This window comes from Arvicanthis niloticus, chromosome 14, assembly GCF_011762505.2.
Source record: "Arvicanthis niloticus isolate mArvNil1 chromosome 14, mArvNil1.pat.X, whole genome shotgun sequence".
In the NCBI taxonomy this organism is placed as follows: Eukaryota; Metazoa; Chordata; class Mammalia; order Rodentia; family Muridae; genus Arvicanthis; species Arvicanthis niloticus.
In genome coordinates this window covers 28,394,048-28,413,499 of record NC_047671.1, presented here as the reverse complement: position 1 = coordinate 28,413,499, position 19,452 = coordinate 28,394,048, and the positions used below count along the sequence as shown (strand labels likewise).

Below are 19,452 nucleotides of genomic sequence, written 5' to 3'. Positions count from 1 at the left end.
TGAGATGAATATTGATACTCTCATGGGCATTGTGCCTGTATAACACATTTAGGAATACAAGGACTAGACCCAGCCCTTTTTTAACTTTTTTAACTGATTTGGAACAGTTAACCTATGAGTTAAGGGACTATAGATAATTCATGGTTTTGAGTTTATTGTTAGGGTGTTTTCTATATTTTATTTAGAAATAGCTGAGAGGAGTTAACAGACAACAGTCCAGATTACCTTACATGGATAGTTGGTTTTCAAAACGTCAGAAGTCCACAGAATTGACATTACAAACATTTCTATATTAATGTTCATTTTGATTAGAGACCTGTCTGCTCCTGACAGCTTCCTGTCTTGGATTCTAAGAAGAAATTGAGCATCTTTGGAGTTACTCCAGCTGTGGGGAGACAGCCACTAGGCAAGAATTGCCTCTTTCCATCTACAGACAAATTATTGTCCAGAATAGGACACACTTGCAGAATAGTCGACTGATTATATCTGCCTAGACAGAGTAATCAGTCCTTAATAATTCTGCATCACTATTGTCTGTCAGATGATTCTGGGCCAGAAGGCTGAAGATTTGGTGCTCCAACGTTCTGTAGTATAGGGACTGTCCAGGTGTTCAGCGGTCTCTATAAATTGGCTAAGTTTTAGAAGCTATGCTTAGTGCTTCCCATAATTTCAGTTAACTCAGTCATTCTGGATTTCTGACAGGGTTGAATACCTATAGTCTCATAGCCAATCCTGGCTATTTACTTTGAGAGAAAAGATCTGAGTGGATGGTTTTCAGCTGACATTCACTCTAAAGCCAAGAAAAAAAAGCCAGGTTCAAAACTAAGTGTTTTAGTTAGGAGAGATGACAGAGGTTCTGGTTAGTCAACAAAATGATGTCCCCCTTTTTAAATTTTTTTCAAAAGGGAAGGCTGGGAAAACTTACGGAAACCGTGCCTGTCCTAGGTTGGAACAAAGGACCCCAGCCTCACTTAAGGGCAAGGGTCTCGATATGCTCTCTTACCCGTCATTGGCTATCCGGCTTAGCACGTAAGTTAGGGGTTAATCCTTGTCAATCTTGATGACAGAGGTTTCAGAGTCCCCTACTTCCAGCCTGTAACATTGGACCTGTATGGGTTTCATTTGTTATCTGTTGCCGTACCAAAGCCATCAGTTTGTTGAACAGCATGAACCCGAGAGACAAGAGACTTAATATCTAAACTGTTGATATAAAAGCAACACTCTTTAAGGCAACACACAACTTCCCCTGTTGGAGAAGTGAAAGGTCTAAGCCTTGTACCCACAAATTTATACCAATGAAATCCTTGAATTTTGCATCAGCTTAGTAACAATTATACAGATAAAGACAGCCTAATATTAACCACCTCAGTCCCCAATTCCCTGGACTTGGGGCGCCGACTCTTCATTAGCTTCTTCAAGCTGAACATGGGCGTTGAGATATTAGAAAAGGGATGAGGGGAAAGGTAAATTGATAAGTCTCTGACGTCTGTCTTAACTGCATCCAGCTGGAAGTCCAGGGCATCAGTGAACATGCAGGTGATAAGAAGATTCAGTCACCAAGGCTGTGTATTCTGTAATATACAAATCTCAAAACAAGTTTTAGTATCAAGATAATTATTTTGATTCTCTGAAATCTAGTGTTCTGGAGGCCTACCTCTGTCATGTCTGATCCATATAATTCTGGAAGACATAACTACTACCTTAATGACCTCATCAGAAAACTCATAGAAAACCCTTTTTTTTCCAAATTAGCCTTTCCTTAAGCCAGTAACCAGAAAAACCTTTACAATGAGTTTTAATCCAGAAAAATATAACTATATAACTCAGAATCACACCCATTTTGAAAGTTAAATCAATTAACGTTATCATTCTGCTTAGCTCTCTGTCTAGAGCAGCCTTCTATTTATTCCTCGCGTCTTTAAAGCCTTTTTCATCTGTTTTTACTCACTTATTTCTTGCCCCATTTTCATTACTATAACCTTTATTTATCTGTTTGGCTCTCTTGACTCAGAGCAGACTGTAATTTACTCCTTGCATCTTTAAATCCTTTTTCATCTGTTTCTGTTTACTTATTTCTTGCCCCATTTTTGTTACTATAACCTTTATCTATCTGTTTGGCTCTCTTGACTCAGAGCAGCCTGTAATTTACTCCTTGCATCTTTAAAACCTTTTTTATCTGTTTCTGCTTACTTATTTCTTGCCCCATTTTTGTTACTATGCAATCACCTTTGTTTCACTTCCAAATTCAGCCAGCTCCGTCAGTCGACTGGTTCTCCAGCGCAGGGTGTCTTCCACTGTATCCCACTTACTGGAGTTCAAACGTTGAGGCTCTGTCAGTCGACTGGTTCTCCAGAGCAGGGTGTCTTCCACTGCATCCCGCTTACTGGAGCCCCACGTTGGGCGCCACAAATGTTGAGGCTTGTGCTCTGCCTCAACACTTTGCCTCAATGCTTTGGGGCTAAGTGCTCTGGTCAAGAGAGAGAGTGGGGCTGCAAGGGCAGGAGACTCGAAGAATGGAGACAAGACAGGGTGTGATCAAGTCTCTCTTCTATTTTCTCAAGTCTCCTTTATTGAGTCTCTCTCTATTGAAGGGAATTCTGAGGTATTTATATACACAAGCAGGAGAACACAGGTGAAAACACTTTACCACGTGCACCATACAGCTGAAGTCACTAAACAGCAAAACAAGCTCTGTGGGATAAACAATATATTTATCAGAGTGTGCTTCAGCTGTTATAGGCTTTTGATTGACAACCAAGTCTTTCATCAGGGTATATGGTTCCAGATGGCTGCAAAGTTGATCTAGCCGCTTTCTACTAAAGTCGGCTCCCAACAATGATGGACTGGATATTAGGACTATCTTGTACCTCACTGGTACAAATAGGCATAATTATGCTCTAAATGTATTTTGAGAGAAAAGTTTTATTTTAACAGGAAGGGTGATATGTAGGAGGAGCTAAGGGGGAAGGAATGCCGAGAGGAAGAGAAGGAGTAAGGAGAGGAGAAGCTAGGTGATGAGAGAGAGAAAGAGAGGGTGGAGCATGGAGGCAGATGTTCACGTGTCTCCACCAGTCAAAGATAGTTGATATATCTAGGTTGAGTATTGGGTTACACTTCTGATTGAGCATTACCAAACTTATAAAACCTTTGATTAACGTTTTTTTTTTAAAAAAATTGTATAAAAGCAAAAAGGAAAAGGGAGCATGGGATAGGGGTTTTCTAGGGAGGAGGAATGGGGAAAGGGGATGGCATCTGAAATGTAAATAAAATATCCAATAAAAAAAAAAACTCAGCGTAAGAAGTGAAAAAAAAGAGTAAAAAAAAAGAGTTGACATGGTTGGGTGGGACTGAAGCATGCCTTTAATCCCAGCGTTTGGGAAGCAGAGGCAGGAGAATGTCTCTCTACAGAGTGAGTTCCAGAACAGCCAATGCTACACAGAGAGACTCTGTCTTAAAAAAACCAAAGAGAGAAAGAGAAAGACAGAGAGACAGAGAGCCACAGAGAGAGATAACATGGTCATAGTGTCTCTTCACAGAAATACAACAATGACAAAGACATTGACTAAAGAAGAAACAAACAAAAAAAGAATAAAACCCAAAGAAAAAGACTAAATTGATAATTTAAAGCCAAAAATACCATCCATAAAAATCCCTGAACCAGGGTTCTATAGAGGAACAGAACTGATAGAATGAGTGTGTGTGTGTGTGTGTGTGTGTGTGTGTGTGTGTGTGTAGCATAGAATATGTGAATAATATGTAACTACATGGGGTTGATTATAATGGCTTACTGTGGTCCAGCTAGTCCAACAATAGCTGTCTACCAACAGTAGATGTTCAGTCTGTAAGGCTGAGTGTCTCAGCTGGTCTTCAGTCTTCAGCATATTCCAGGATCCTGAACAAGTATGTTCTAATGCCAGTGAAATAATGAACCTGCTATCAAGAGTGATGGCAAGCAGCCAAAGAGCAAGGACTTCCTTCTTCTGTGTCCTTTATATAGGCTGACTAAAAGATGTGGCCCAGATTTAAGGCATATCTTCCTGCCACAGCAGATCCAGATTTAAGGTGGGTGTTCAATCAAGAAAAGTCCCTCACAGATGTACCCAGCCTCTTAGGGTTTAGTTAATTCCAGACACAGTCAAGTTGACGATCAAGAATAGCCATCATAGTGATTAAAGAGTACTTACTGCTTTTGCAAGGACCGAGGTTCATTTCCCAGCACCCACATGGTGACCCACAACTACCTGATCCCTCCTTTGGCCTCCTGCGACTCCTGCACACACATGGGTGCAAATACATGTACTCAGGCACACAAACACACATAAATGTAAAAATAAGTAAATTTTTAAAAGCCTAGGCCCAGATGACTTCACGGGCCAATCTACTAAGCATTTTAAAAATTAAAATGTGAGGTGACTCTTGGATATGCTTTATTCCTTCCTCCAGCTCTCTGTCATCCTATTAATCCCTCTGCTTAATATTATATTAAAATGTTCTTCAATAAACTTCAACTCTGGTTCATAAAAAATTAATATCAACTTTTCCAAAGAAGAGAATACTTAAAGATTAAGTTACTTTTCTTATTGCTGCAACCAAATACCAGACAATCTAAGGGCTCACTGGGCCCGTTGCTTGAAGGTATCATCCACCCAGGGACACATGGCACAAAGAGCAGCCTCAGCTGTGACAGTGGGACACAAGGCAGCTAGCTAGTTGCACTGCATCCACAGCCAGGAAACAGAGAGAGACACTGGTTCCCACCAGGCTTCCTTTCTTCTTTTACTCAGTTCTAAGTTTGGCCATTTAACCTGAAAAATACTGGGAAAGAGTTCGTCATTTCTATAGTAAATTTTATTGTACTTTAAAAATTCATTCTGTGTGCATGCGGTTTGTATTTGGAGCAAGCAAGCATGCAAAGGCATAAGGAAGGTCAGAGTACAACTTTCAACCAGTTCTCTCCTTCTACACTGCACATCCTGGGGATTGAACTTTGGTCGTCAGACTTGGCAGCAGGTGCCTTTACCTCCTGAGCCATCTCACTGGCCTTCTATGATAAAACTATTTATTTGTTTTGTTTTCTTTTGTTTTGTTTCCAGATAGGGTCTCTCTATGTAGCCCTAGCTGTCATGGAACTCACTTTGTAGACCAGGCTGGCCACAAACTTAGAGATCTGCCTGCCTCTGGCTCCTGAGAGCTAGGATTAAAGGCACCTGCCACCACCACCTGGCTTGTGATCATACTTTTTAAAGATTTGAGACAGCGTCTTATGAGACCAAGACTGTCTGATCCTCCTACCACTTTTACCGTAAGTACAACCAGGCCTGGCTCACAAATAACTTTTGGTCATTATAAACGTGTACTGATAAAAATATTCAGAAATAAACCAGAGGGTAACCAGCTGTCCCATCTACGTCATAGTAAAGCATGGTGTAAAGACCATCTGACTCCAGGGAAACAGGTTTTTCTTGATTTACTATTTACAAGTAAGAGTTGGGAGATTTATAACCCTATAAAGTTGGCTGCTAACTTGGAGACAGCTGAGTACAGTACTCGTGGATTTTTGTCTGTTCTTTCCAGTAATGTTACAGATGACTTCTGTCAGACAGCAAGGATAACCAAAGGCTACGCTTCTACTGCTTTGAACTCAGGCCAGCTTCCAAAATGCCAAAAGTCTTTAAGTAAAAGCAAAACAAGAGTATCGTTCAGAAGTTTTGAAAATTGTTTTTGAATGCTGCTTTTGCATTTACTTCACAGCCACAAACACATAATTGATGTCTGTGTGCCCCAGTCTTCCCTTCTGTAAAATGGGAGTGTGACAGCCTATCTCAGGGGGTTGTGATAGGACAAAAGAAGATTCAGTGAGACCAGAAAGGTCAGAGAGTGTGTTGGTGGCAGATATTACTTACTAAAGGACATAGTATATATGAATAACTGCTCTGAAGACTATGTACAATTCTCCTCTTCCTAAATTGTTGTTAAACTATTAAACTGAAACCCTCCTTGTCCAAAACTAAATGGAAAATTAAAGTTTAATCCAAAATACTCCTTTTATCCAAGCATAGTGATGCACATCTATAATCTCAGCACTAGTGAAACTAAGGCAGGAGGATCACAAGTTCAAGGCCAGCCTTGGCTTCACAGAAAATTTCAGGCCAGGCTGGCTATAAAGACCCTTTCTCAAACACATGCACACACACACACACACACACACACACACATTTTCTTCTCAATCATCGGCATAAAGGAGTAGAATAAGTGTTCTAGTCCATAAATTAATGAAAAATCACCTAAGATTCCTCTTTCTAACTCTGAGTTTGTGTCTAAGGGAAAGTTAGATGCTTTAAAACCTATTGTGTGAAATCAGAATTCGTTGGGGAAACAGAACCAACTGGACAGATGTGTGTTTAGGAAAGAAAAAAGAGCGTGTGGGGTGGGGGAGTGGGAGGTTGATTTTAAGGAATTGAAGAACTGGTTACCATGAATGTGGAGTCTGGCAGAATAGGCCAGTAGAACAGAAACACAGGAAGAGCTCATGTTACATTGGAATCCAAAGGCAACCTGTTGGTGGAGTCCCCTAACCCTGTTTTCTTAAGCCCTGAAACTGGCTGAAGTGCAGCCAGATTTAGGAGGGTAATACAAAATCTTAGAACCTGTCTATTTAAATCCGAATTTCATCTCAGAAATAACTTTCACAGAAAAAAATCTAGACATGTTTAACCAAATACATTAAGAACTATGGCCTAACAAAATCAACAACAATAACAACAACAACAAAAAAAAAAAAACAACCCTTAACTAGGCAATGCTATGTCTAGAACACAAAGTGCCTCTACAAGAAGAAATACGACAGAACTTAGAGAATTGCAAGAAAATGGGATATTGAGTCTAAAGATGGCAGTGGGAATAATGTCAGCTTTTGGACTCTGAGCAACCCTGTGTGCTGTGATCTGAGCAGAAAGAGACAACTAAAACCTGAGTCCATGGAAGAGGGCAGGTCACTGGAAGAAAAAATATAGGACTGCCCCTGAAAATGTAGAGTGGACTTTCCTGGGCTAGCATGGGTTTCCTACCATAGAAGTTATGCAGGCTGTTGATATTGCAGAGGGATTCCATCGTGACAGTGAAGTGTTGGGAGAACACATGCATGATATATGATACTAAACAGTACTATCCCACGGCTCCTTTGTCCCTAGCTTGCTGGGGCATTGACTAAATCTCTTCCCTTTTCTAAGTCTTTGGGCTTCATTAATTACTAGAATGTGAAGTTAAATTAGATATTTTTTGGAGGAATTTATAACTCCACAATTCTTTTAAAATGGGGCTCAGAGATTTTAAGATTATTATGAGTTTATCTTTTTTAAAAAAATATTATTGAAGGGTACCTGTGTACCCTCCAGTATGTCTGTGTACCACCTGCATGCAGGAACAGAAGAGGGCATTAGATTCCCTGGGCCTGGAGTTATAGATGGCTGTGAGCTGCCACTTAGGTCCTGGGGATCAGACGCAGGTCCTCTGGAAGATGAGCCTGTGCTCTTAATTACTGAGCCATTGATTCGACCCTGGCTTTACCTTAAGGCACATCTGTAAGAGGTGATCCACCATTAACCTACTGTATTAGTTACTTTTCTACTGCTGTGATAAAATGACCAAGGCAACTTATTTGGGCCTACAGTTTGAGAGGGTTACAGTCCATGATGGTGGAAGGAAGGAAGCAGGAAGCAGGGGGCTCACATAGTGAGCTACAAGCAAGAACCAGAGAGCTCAAACTAGAAACAGCAAGTCTTCTCTCAAAGGCCCTTCCCAGTGACATACCTCCAGTGCAGATGTACTTCCAAACAGTGCTACCAACAGGGGAGCAAGCTTTCAAACACCTGAGCCTATGGGAACCTTGTCATTCAAGGCACCACACCCACTGTTGGCTCTGTCCTGGTTCAGACATCAGCTTGCCCCTTACAGGCCCTTGAACAGGTTCATTCTCCCAACAGTCTGATAGCAGGCCTGAGAACTCCCTAGAGTCTCTCCTGGGACTTCCTTTGCTCCACAGATCCTCGGGTAAAATGCCCTCTTCTACAAAGAAGCAACACTGGCTTGTTAACTCCCAAAAGACACAGCTTCTTGCCTGAAAGCTGTGTGAAGAGATTTGTACTTTAACTAAAATGTTTTATTGTAGCTAAAATATATAATCCAATTAACAATTAGGCAGGCAGGGAGGAAGGTGAAATGAGAGAGCTATCTGGGCAGTAGGATTTGAGAGGAAACAAGATGCTGAAAGGAAAATGGGAAGATTCCATTTTCTAGATTAGAAGTGGAGAGATGGCCACACACAGTCTCATTAGTATAATTCTTTGAATGCATGCTGAATCAATTCTTGAACTCACAGATTCACTTGCCTCTGCTAAGATTAAAAGCCACCCTCCTGACTTTAAGGGCACTTCTTAGATAAGCATGGTGGCTCATGCCCATAATCCCACCAGCTGAGAGATTGAACAAATATAATAAAATAATTCTTTTGTTTCTTGATTTAATTTGCCCAGGATTACGCAGATTATAATGGACAGCACTAGTTTGCTGGTTTGTTTGTCTGCAGTAATGGGAGTTGAACCCAGAGTCTTCCACATGCTAAACAAGCACTCTAACTGAGTGAGTCTCCTGACATTTTCATTTTAGACACAGTCTCACCAAGTGGCCCAGGCAGCCCTTGAACTTGGAGATTTCCTGCTTTACCTTCCCAAGTAGCTGGGATTACAGGCCTGCCTTTCAGAGCTGGTCGTAAATGTCCTGTGCCCAACTGGCTTCTACTGAGCCAGAAGTCCTCTCTGTGCCTCTGCTTTATGCTCTGTGAAATGGGCTCTTTCCTGCCTGGCTAACAAACAGCAAAGAAACACAGAATGTACAGTAAACAAGTACAATGCAGCTTCGACAGACCAAATCCTGGCTCTGGGAGAAGGCAGAGGAAGTCAACATGGGAATGAAGACCAGCAACTGCTGTGAAGCCTGATGTTAAAGTACAGTTAGCAATTTCACTTGTTTCCTTAAAATATGCACCTAAGCTCTATCTCTATTCCTTTCTTGCTTGGAAGATAGAAGTAACTCTGTGTATTCTACACCAATGGGCCTCAGAGAAGCCTATCAGTGCCCCCTTCAATGCCTCACAGACTTCCAGTTGCCAAAATCCTGGTGTCTGTGGGTTTTCCCAGAGCCATAGAAATGCAGTCTGTCAGTCAAAGCACCTAGTAATTAACAATTTCTCCAAGAACAAGTCTTCAGAGGTATAAATATCCTCAACTTCCTACCAATTATAATTGGAAGAATAATTTCTGAGAAGCATGTTCTATTGTTTTCCAGAGTGTGTCTGTGAACATAGGCCACAGACTGATAATCAGATCACCCACCTTCCAGGACCACTTTCTCCTGGCTCACCTCAAACTCTTCAACTACCCTAACTCTTGTCTCGAGACTTTTTTCTCCTATTCTACTTCAGACATATATCTCCTTGATGTCTGGCTTCTTTCTGTCAGGCTCAGGTCACAGAGAAGCTCCAGCAGGGTTGAGAGGTTTCACTCTTTCTTGGCCTCCCCATCATCCCCAAGGTTCCTGGTGGTAATGGCTGACTGTACAACTACCACTTCTGGTCTCAGACTTCAGAAAGCACCACACTTTTACTAGCCATGGAGGACTATGATGTTCCTTTAGATACACAAACAGCCAGACACTGCGTACACACACACACACACACACACACATACACACACACACACACACACACACATTTTTGAAAACAATTCCCACAAGTTTTTCTCAAGTTACCAACTTTAGCTGTTAGGTAGCTAGTCGAATGGTAGAGGCTTGATGGTCATTAAGGAAGGATTCTCCCCTCCACCTTCAGAACAGCAGCCTGTAAAAGCAAGAACTGAAGTTGCAAGACTTAAGTGTTAGCCAAAAGAATGGGGTCTGAGTTGTATTTGGGGCCCTGGGTGGAGACACAGCATTTTGAACAGCCCAAAAGATCATAAAATTCCTATTTACAGGGAGGCTTTCTGGAAAAAACAATGAAGACACACATTATCCTTTTCTTAAGAATTAATCCAAACAGTCCTGTCAATGACCTGGACAGTGAAATGTCCCAGTAGGAAAGCTGCCTATTCTAGAGACTTAAGAAATAGCAAAAGCTCCTGATTTAGTGCAGTCACCAAAGGTAGACACTGATGTGGATGGCAGGAAGTGCATGCTGACAAGAGCCTCATATAGCTGTCTCCTTAGAGGCCTGCCAAAGGCTGACACATTCAGAGGCAGATGCTCACAGCTAACCATTGATCAGGGGTTCCCAATGGAAGAGTTAGAGAGAAGACTGAAGGAGCTGAAAGAGTTTGTGACCCCATGAGGAGAGCAACAATACCAACCAACCAGAGCTCCCCAGGGTCTAAACCACCAGCCTGGGAGCACATAGGGAGGGACCCATGACTCCAGCTGTACATGTAGGGGAGGATGGCCTTGTTGGGCATAGGTGGGAGATGAGATCCTCATTCCAATGAAGGTTGAACACTGAGTGGGGGGAATTTGAGGGTGGGGAGGTGGGAGGGGGGTAGGTGGGGGCACATCCTCATAGAAGCATGAGGAGGGGGGATGGGATAGGAGGTTCCTGGGTGGTGGGGGGAATGGGGTAAGGGGATAAAATCTGAAATGTAATATAATATCCAATAAAAAAAATAAAAAGAAATAAAAATAAAAAGAATCTCACTAAAGAAAGAAAAAAAGAAAGAAAGAAAGAAAGAAAGAAAGAAAGAAAGAAAGAAAGAAAGAGCAAAAGCCTACCTAAAATGTACATGGGCACAATGGTCCTTCGGCCAATGTCCACTCTTACAACTTGAGAGTATGCTATACAGTGGTCCCCTTGGTCACTGGCCAAAAACGTGGTTTTGAAAGTGTTTCAATTCACCCCGCAATAAACCCCACCTCTCTTCTACACCATGTTCTCTATGCCTTGTCTGAATTATTTCATGAACATCACAAAAACAATGGCCTCAGAAAGGGTAGTTCAGAAAGACATGAGGCAAAGAACAGTAGGAAAAGCAGGAGGTGACAGAAGCAAGCTGCAGCAATAGTGGGAAGGGGGGAGTTGTATTGGCTACAGGTGGGTCAGAAAACATCCTAAAGGAAGGTCTTGCCTGGATGGGTCTAGCTTAGCATCTCCCATTGTGCCCACATATATTCCAGGTAGGCTTGTTGCTGTTCTTAACTCTTTAGAATAAACAGCTTCCCAAATGGAGCATTTACCTGTCCAGGTGACTGACTGGTCCATTTGGATTAACTCTTAATATTGGAGTAGAGCTGGCGACTCCATTTTTAGCTTGCTTGCTAGCTATCAGCCAAAGGCATCAGCTTCTTTCCACAACAGGCCTCATCACACAGCTAGCTAGTCAGATGATTCATCTGACAGGGATGGAGGTTATATTTATGTTTTGGGTTTTGTTGTTGTTGCTGCTGGATGCTTGTTTATTTGTTTGTTTGTTTTTATTTTCTATAGACCAAGCTAGCCTGAAACTCAAGGCAATTCTCCTGACTCAGACTCACAAGTACTGGGATTACAGGCTAGGCCATAAAGGTAATTTTATTTTTTTTCCAAACTTTATTATTTAAAAAATATATATCACACACCAAAATTAACCTGATCCCAAAACTACAGAACTCAATGAACACTCCCAGTTAGAGTAGCCTTTGGAAACAGAAGCTGTGGACCTTTACCTAGACTTGGTACTCTCACCATCAAGTACATTTTTATACACTTACCCACCAACAACTATGGGAAATCTATGAGTTAGAACCAGAAACACAATTCTATCCTGCAAGTTAACTCTTTTATAATCACTCTTAGAACCGTCATTGCATCATTTCTGCTACATGCTCCAGGTAACCAGGATCTGAATATCACAGAGTATTGACCACCAGAGAAAGCTTAGAGACTGGTTTCACAGACTGGCTCAACAGTAACCAAATATCAGGCTGAACTTCCCTGTGAGGGCAGAAAATTCCTCAGACATGTAGTTTAAAGTCAAAAACAAAACAAAACAAAACAAACAAACAAAAACCCCACCTTTCTAGAAATGAACAGTAAGAAACACCAAAATGAACAGATAAGATTGGAATAGATACATTTGGGAAATGCCAATCATCCAGAGTAACCAAAACAGTCAACGTAATGTCCAAGAAGTAAGCTGGAGCTGAGACAAAGCACTTCCTCCCTGTGGACATCCTTCTCTGCAGGCATGTGAGAAACCTGGAGCACACTGGTAGCACTAACAGCGCGCTATGTTCTTCCCAGTGCACTTTCTTGAACTCATCTTGCTCTCCCAGCAAGGAGCAAAGCTTATTTGGAAGAGCCTTTGGCACCATCACAAATAGACTGGGTTCTCACAAAACAGCAGCAAATTCTCAGCTCAAGTTGGAGCTCTCAAGAGCTGGTTAATGTGTCTAGCAAGTGACTGGCTCTTTCCTGGGGCATCTTGTCAAATATGCTTTCCTGTCTGGTAACCATCACGCTTTGTGAGTCGGAACAAAGTAAACCTAAGACTGAACAAGAAAGTCAGTTTCAACACATTCTCTTACACATTGAAAACTCTCTTCCTTTCCTGGTCTTTTTATTTGGACCTCTGACAGAGAGACAATATTAACGGTGGTTTCTGAGGAGATAAACTCCCAGTGAATGAATTCAGGCAAGTCATTAAACAAATTATCCCCTGGCCTAACCAGAGCCTTGCTGCATGATTCAAGCTACACCCTTCATGTAATACAAATACTGCCCAAAACTAACCCAAGAAACCCCACAGGTTCAACCTTCAAAATACACCAGACTCACTATCCCTGGTGCTGTCAACTCTGGAGGGGTTCTAACAGGCAGAACATGGCAACAATGGCTCTGCCAGGTCTTGCCCTTCCCCTCATTCCCTCTGCCTTGCTAAAAACCATTAGATTACATTCTTAAAGCTAGCCACCAAGGTGTGTTCCCTTATTTGGCCACTTCCTCCTCCTGAGGCTGACTACCAAGGTGCAGCTATCAAAGTATTAAAGTCTGGAAACCAAAGGCCCTCTTTTGGCTGTCCTAGTTAACATGTCCAATCAAGATTAACCAACTCATCCTAACTGTTTACTTTATAAACTGCCCCCCCATCTCCCTCGCCCCCTTTCTCCCTCATCCTCCATCTCCTGTCTTTGTCTATAATTCCTTGTCCTTTGTCCCTCTGGAACAAATACATGTCCTTCATTCTGAGAACTTGGTCTTGGTGTGTCTTGTGCCAACACGTATCCTTTTAACCTCCTCCCTACATCACTGCAGCGATCTGTTGGTTAATCTCTACTTCTCTCCTTTTCTGTGTCTTCATTCTAAAAATTTCACATACAAAGTGGCACTTGTAAAATGTAGATCGTCTCTGCTCCTTTTGAAACCACACTGCTCTGGTTAGAATTTGTCAGCTTGACACAAGCTAGAGTCATCTAAAAGGAGCTTAACTGGGAGAATTCCTCTAGCAAGCTGGCCTATAGGCAGCCCAGTGGGGCCTTGTCTTGATTAATGATTGATGCGAGGAGGTTCAGCTCACTGTGAATGGAGCCATCCCTGGACAGTGATCCTGGGTGCCTCAGATGGCAGTCTGAGCAGGCCATGGCGAGCAAGCTCATAAGCAGCACTGCACACTCTCTGCTGCAGTTCCTGGCTCCAGGCTCCTGCCCTGCTTGAGTTCCTATCTTGGCCTCCTCCGATGACGGACTGTAACAAACTAGTCAAATCAACCCTTTTCTCCCCAAATTGCTTTTTGTTGTGTATCACAGCCACAGAAAGCAAACAAAGACACATGGACTGGTCTCCAAGTCCCATAGAGCAAAATCCAGTATCTTAAATGCTTTCCAAGATCCCACAAATGCCGTCATCAATCCTTCTGTGCCTCATTCCCCAGGGCTCTCCCCCATTTACCCTGTAATGGTTCTCTGACCTCCTGGTTATTGCTCCTCTGGGCCTCCGAGACTTGACTCACCCTTTCCCTGTTACTCACTTCTCTCAACTCCTACTTTCCTACGTTCTCCCATCTTTGCTCAAATCTAATCTTTTCAGTAAACTTATCTTGTCATGCTATGTAAAATTTTTGAAGTTCCTTCCTTCCATTTTTTGCTCTACCTTCTATAGAAAAACAGAATTGCTTAAAAAGAATTAGGGAAATTTTCTGGGTCAGAGTCATAGTGAGCTAGAGAGGTGGTAGAATAGAGACTGTAGATCCGTGGGACTGTCATCTGAGAGCTGTCATTTGAGAAGCCAGGATCCTACCCTAACTTTAAGCAATGTTAGATAGCAATGACCACAGTTGGCCTGAGGCCATGCTGTGTATCCTCTACTGAAAGAGGATGCTGAGCCCACATCCCAGCTACCTTGACAGAACACAGAGGAAGCATCCCCAGGTCCCACAGAATTGGTACTGGGGTCCTGTTAGTCTATCAAGAAGAGAAGCATGAAGAGAAAACCCTCAATAAGGCTGGAGGTGTGCTTGAGACTCTCCTGCTGAAGACGAAGTGAGAGCCTCTAGAAATGTGCAACTCGTGCTCAGAGGTCACCTAACAAACTCCCGCGGCAAAATGAACAGGCTCTCTGTGATCACTGGCTTCCTCTTGTATTGGCTTAATTTACTTTTTTTCTTTTTAAGTGTTAAAAAAGAAAGTAGGGAGGCTGGAGAGATGGCTCAGCGGTTAAGAGCTCTGACTGCTCTTCCAGAGGTCCCAAGCAACTCCCAGCAACCACATGGTGGCTCACAACCATCTGTAATGGGATCCAATGCCCTCTTCTGCTGTGTCTGAAGACAGCAACCATGTTCTCATATACATTAAATAAATAAATCTTGTGTGTGTGTGTGTGTGTGTGTGTGTGTGAGAGAGAGAGAGAGAGAGAGAGAGAGAGAGAGAGAGAGAGAGAGAGAGAGAGAGAAACCAGGTTTTCCTTCTGTTGTAGACATCAATTAGCTTAATTGCTGTGAATTGGAAAGTTCTGTTTATGGAATCATAAAACAGAAACTGTAGCAAGGAAACCTATGGGAAGCAAATATGGCACACATCTCTAAACCAGCACTCCAGAGGCAAAAAGATCATAAGTTTGAGGCCAGCCTAGACTACGAGGAGAGACTATCTAAAAAACAAACTAACCCATGGAAATGTCCTTTTGCTCTAAGCCTTTTTTTTTTAATCTGAAAAATACAGGGATGAGAATTAGAATCTTGTTGGTTCCTGTTCATTCTTTGTCACTTCCAGCCGACTACAGCAGCACACTAGAGTGGGCACCTACCAACTCCAACTCCAGGGCCAATGCAACCATGGTTTTGGTCTGTGCAGCATGAGCATATCACTGAAGAAGCTGGTCCTGCAGGGCTTCAGACACCAAGCCAGGTTGTCTTCTGGGTCTGTTCCTCCCTCTGCTCCTTGACCTGGACCTGAGCTTCACTGGTGCTTAGGGCTCATGCCACCTAAACTCAGGAAACTCCACTGCTGGCAATTGCTATGGAAACTCAGCCTGTCAAAATGGAAACATCCAGTCACTACAGGCAAACAGGAGAACATTGGGGGGAAAAAGCTGAGCTGCCTTCTGCTTTGTGGTGTTTTGTGTATACCTGTCAGACAATGTTAGTGCATTTAGTAGCATGTGCATGTAATGTGCTCAGATGCAAAAGTCATCAAACACAACATACTGTATACCTACTCTGGATCAAGCCCTTTGTCAGGCATCCACAGGGCTCATGCTTTAGAAAGAAGACGGGTTTGTTTTCAAAATATGCCACATGCAAGGTCATGGTTGTAGGAAAAGGAGAAAGCATGGTCAACCCTGCTATTTTAGTGTTTGGGAAGTTTTCATAGAGGAAAATACCCTGGAACTAACAAACAGATGAAAAGTTCCTGGCTGAGGAAACTGCATTTACAGAGCCCCAAAGGGATAAAAAGGACCAAGAATACTCCTGGGTCAGAGTTAGAGTTACCTAGGACTTGAAAGCAGAGTGAGGTTTTCGGATATGAGGCCAAAGAGGCAGATAGGTCTCTGATGCTGACATGCTTATCCATCCCCCTAAGAGTCCGAGGGTGGGGTGAGAGGCTGTCTAATAAGTCACAGAGAGGCCAAGGAAGGAAGACAAACAATAGAACATAAATAAACAGGATTGAAATGTGGTTTTTAGAAAAACCAGTCTATCTCAGTGTTTATCTTGTCTTTGTTTTGAGGCAAGGTTTTACTATCTGTTCTGGCAGGCCTGGCACTGGAAATCCTGACCACACTCACAGAGAGCCAGCTGTCTCTAGCCGGCCCAATCTAGCTCAATGCAGACGGCAGATTGGGCGGCTTCTGAAGAAGAGCACCCAGCCCGGGAGGAAAACAACACCACTCTGAACTAAGGCAGTTGTTGAGAGAACAAAGAGAGATGAAAGTTAGAACTGTTTAGAAAGTAAAATCAAAAAAGGTGCCCCCAAGGAAGTGCCCAGGGTTTTGGCTAAGGCAGGTAGGTGCTGGTAAAAATCTGCAGCACTCAGAGGCTGCAAGCATGTGAGGTACATAGGCTGTGAGAGAAAATGTTCTCCTTTCAGGATCCGAAGGAGGTTTGCTAGGGTGGCTGCGGTGAGCCTGCGGCCCTTTGCCATGTTTACATTTAGGAAACAGAGTTTAGGCAACATCGCCACATTTCCTGGGAGGGGCTCCCAGAAGGGCCAGGCATGGAGAGCTGTTGAGACATGACTTTTTACTTTCCCTTCTGTGTATGTGCTGTGATGTTCTGAGGAGACTGCAGACTCTAGGAAAGTCTGTGATTCGTGTAGTTTTCAAACAGCAAGCCCAAAGTGGGCAAGGCAGCCCTGGCAAATGGCCAGCTGTGGTTGGCACAGTTCTTGGAGTCTTCCGAAGTTCCTTGGGAGCTGACTGGGCCAAAGCCTACCTCCAAGTTCTTTCTGTTGTTACTGTGAACTTGTTCTGAAACTTTTCTGAGAGGGGGTGGGGTGGGGTGGAAATGTTCTTTATGTGCCTAGCACTTCACAGTTCACAAAGTGCTTTTACACTCATGGCAACTTTTTTTCCACCACCAAGACAAGTAGTATTCTTTCCAATCTATGTGTTCTCAAACAAAACTTGGAGTTATAAATGGATTTTTTTTTTCAAAAGTGCATAGCCAGGGAGTGCCAAAACCATTGACCTAGATTAGAAATTTTATGTTGGCAAAACAATAGGGAAGTTGACATCTCCTACAGTCTGGGTGAGAATGCACACACTATCAGGATTTTTTGACTGTGGTTTAGCCTTTCCTCTCTACTTCTGGGTCCCTGTGCTAAGCCTATGCTCACCCTAAAAAAAACAAAGCCCAAGGTGAATCTAATACTAAACTGTGATCCTACTGGCCTTGGTAAAGAGTGAAAAGCACTATGAGACCACATTACCAGGCTGCTCATCACTGTGTGCACAGAGGACCTCATCCTGCTGGGACTCTCTAAGGGACAAAAAATCCTGAAGGGCAGAGGAGGGTGCGTTCACAGGATCTTACCTACGTCAGTTCCTCCACAGAATGTTAACTCATACTTTGTGGCTGACCAAATGGGTTCCCAGAAGTATTCCCAAAATGTATTCACATATCAGTTATGTAGTTAAAAATAAGGTTAGTGGCAGCCTGGGACTGACACTAGTGCTGTCACTGGAACACAGATCTCTGAAGCTAATTCCAATTTTCAAACTCTGGAAGCTATAGCTCTCTAGTACTGGAGTTAACAAGAACAGGGTCCAGACCCCTTGGAAGATTTAACAGGAACCTACCAAGAAATTATCAAGGTGTGTTGATTCTCTGCCATGAGGGACTTTCCTTAATCCATAGCACAATGACCTCATAATGCTAGACATTCTGTCTAGCAGTACTACCAGATGACAGCAGAGAGAAGACTCTCAAAGGCAGATAAACCAAAAGAACAAACAAACAAACAAAAAACCAAACACAAAACCCCAAGTGATTATAAAAACCCAGTTCTTCTCAAATGTAGTAAGTGTAAAATTCACAAGGGAACCTGCTGTAAAGTTAAATTCCTGCCTAGAAATTGCAATGTATGCCTTCAGAATCTACCTAAGCCCCATTTTCAGTCCCCCAGGCAATTCCTCCAGTGATGCAGAACCACACTTAGAAAACACTGGCTCTGGTCCTAGCCTCTGAGCCTTGAGAAGGCAGAATTTGTCTCTATCCAGGAAAGAGGATTTAAAGTCGAGTACTAAAAACAAAACAAAAGTGATAAGCCATGATACTACATGAGACCAATGAATTCATTAACATGTAAAAAAACAACTGCAAATTATTTAGATAATAATATACTTTCTCCTAAGAGCAAAACGCATCTATGAAACTAATCTAGTGCCAGGCTGTTTTCCTGGCTAACAAGAAGAGTGAAGAGCCTTTGAACATTCTAGCTCAGGTTGCCCTGCTAAGCATCAGATCTGCTCTGTATTTTTGTTTTCGGAATAAAATCCCCCCAACCTTAGAAAAAGAGCAAGTGTAATTTAATAAATTTTAGATTTAAACTATTAATGTGGCACCATTTATAATATACATAAAATGCTGTATAACTGAAAGGGGTTCTATAAAGTAAGCTATAACCTTCTTAGGAAATGTGCTGAAAGCATCCCATGGGAGAAAGTCTGCAAGCTCTGGAATAAACACAAGACAAAACAGAAAACAAATCGCTGTGCTTCCCTAAGCCCGGGTTTCCTGCTCTGTAAAACAGAAATAATGCTAGTATCTACCTTTGAAGTTTCATGAGAATTACAGCAGTGTTATGTTTTGCATTTCCTCTACTTCCACTCTCAATAGAACATTGCTGCTCCCATCGCGGGCTCTAAAGTCATACACTTAATACACTATACAAACATATGGTGGCAGACAACCTACTTCTGGCTCTGGGAGGTATTCTGTCGCTTCACGTCTCAGCCTTGATGTGCACACAGAATACAGATGGCCCTTGACAACTTGGTGTACTACCTCCTGTCTTCCACCATTGATAAAAAAATGTTCACAGTATATAGATTTATCGCTAACTCTTCATACTTAAAAATGAATAGTACCAAATGCTAGAGCTTACTATTATTTCAAAAAAGAGAACCTATGTTTCAAGGGGTCTGTGGCAAGGTTTTCAGAAAAATATGTTGCTGTAACTTTCCAGTCAGGATGGACTATTGGCCTAGAAGGTGGGGGTAGGAAGAGGCCGTTGTACAAAACAACAAACAGCAGCCTTACTTCTGTATGATACAAAGAAGAGCACTGAGCTTGTCTGGACTTGGACTACGGCACAGTCACCGAGGAGAACCATAGCAGCCAAGGCTACCGGAAACGAGGAGGGTGGGTCCAAACCTGGGGAGCGCACGCGCACTTAAATCGCAAAGTCCCGCTGGGTCGGCTTAGCTTACGTCAACGACTACGT

The 19,452-nt window shown here is 42.6% G+C and overlaps 1 protein-coding gene across 3 annotated transcripts in view; it reads right to left on the bottom strand.

Annotated features, from left to right (window-relative positions):
• Nucleotides 1–19,412, bottom strand: part of Smim3 (small integral membrane protein 3) — a 55,199-nt gene extending 35,787 nt beyond the window's left edge. For 2 of the 3 annotated variants that reach the window (XR_013103682.1, XM_076912604.1), the window contains exons 1-2: nt 19,269–19,412; nt 15,314–15,538 (exon numbers count right to left, since the gene is read on the bottom strand). Coding sequence is in view for 1 of the 3 variants with exons in the window: in XM_076912604.1 (XP_076768719.1) it covers nt 15,314–15,369 (56 nt within the window). In the remaining 2 variants the exon portion in view is untranslated. Of the gene's footprint in view, nt 1–10,773; nt 12,565–15,313; nt 15,539–19,268 lie in introns of those variants that run through there. The other variant, XR_013103681.1, reaches the window with a different exon arrangement.
• Between the last annotated feature and the right edge of the window lie 40 nt (nt 19,413–19,452).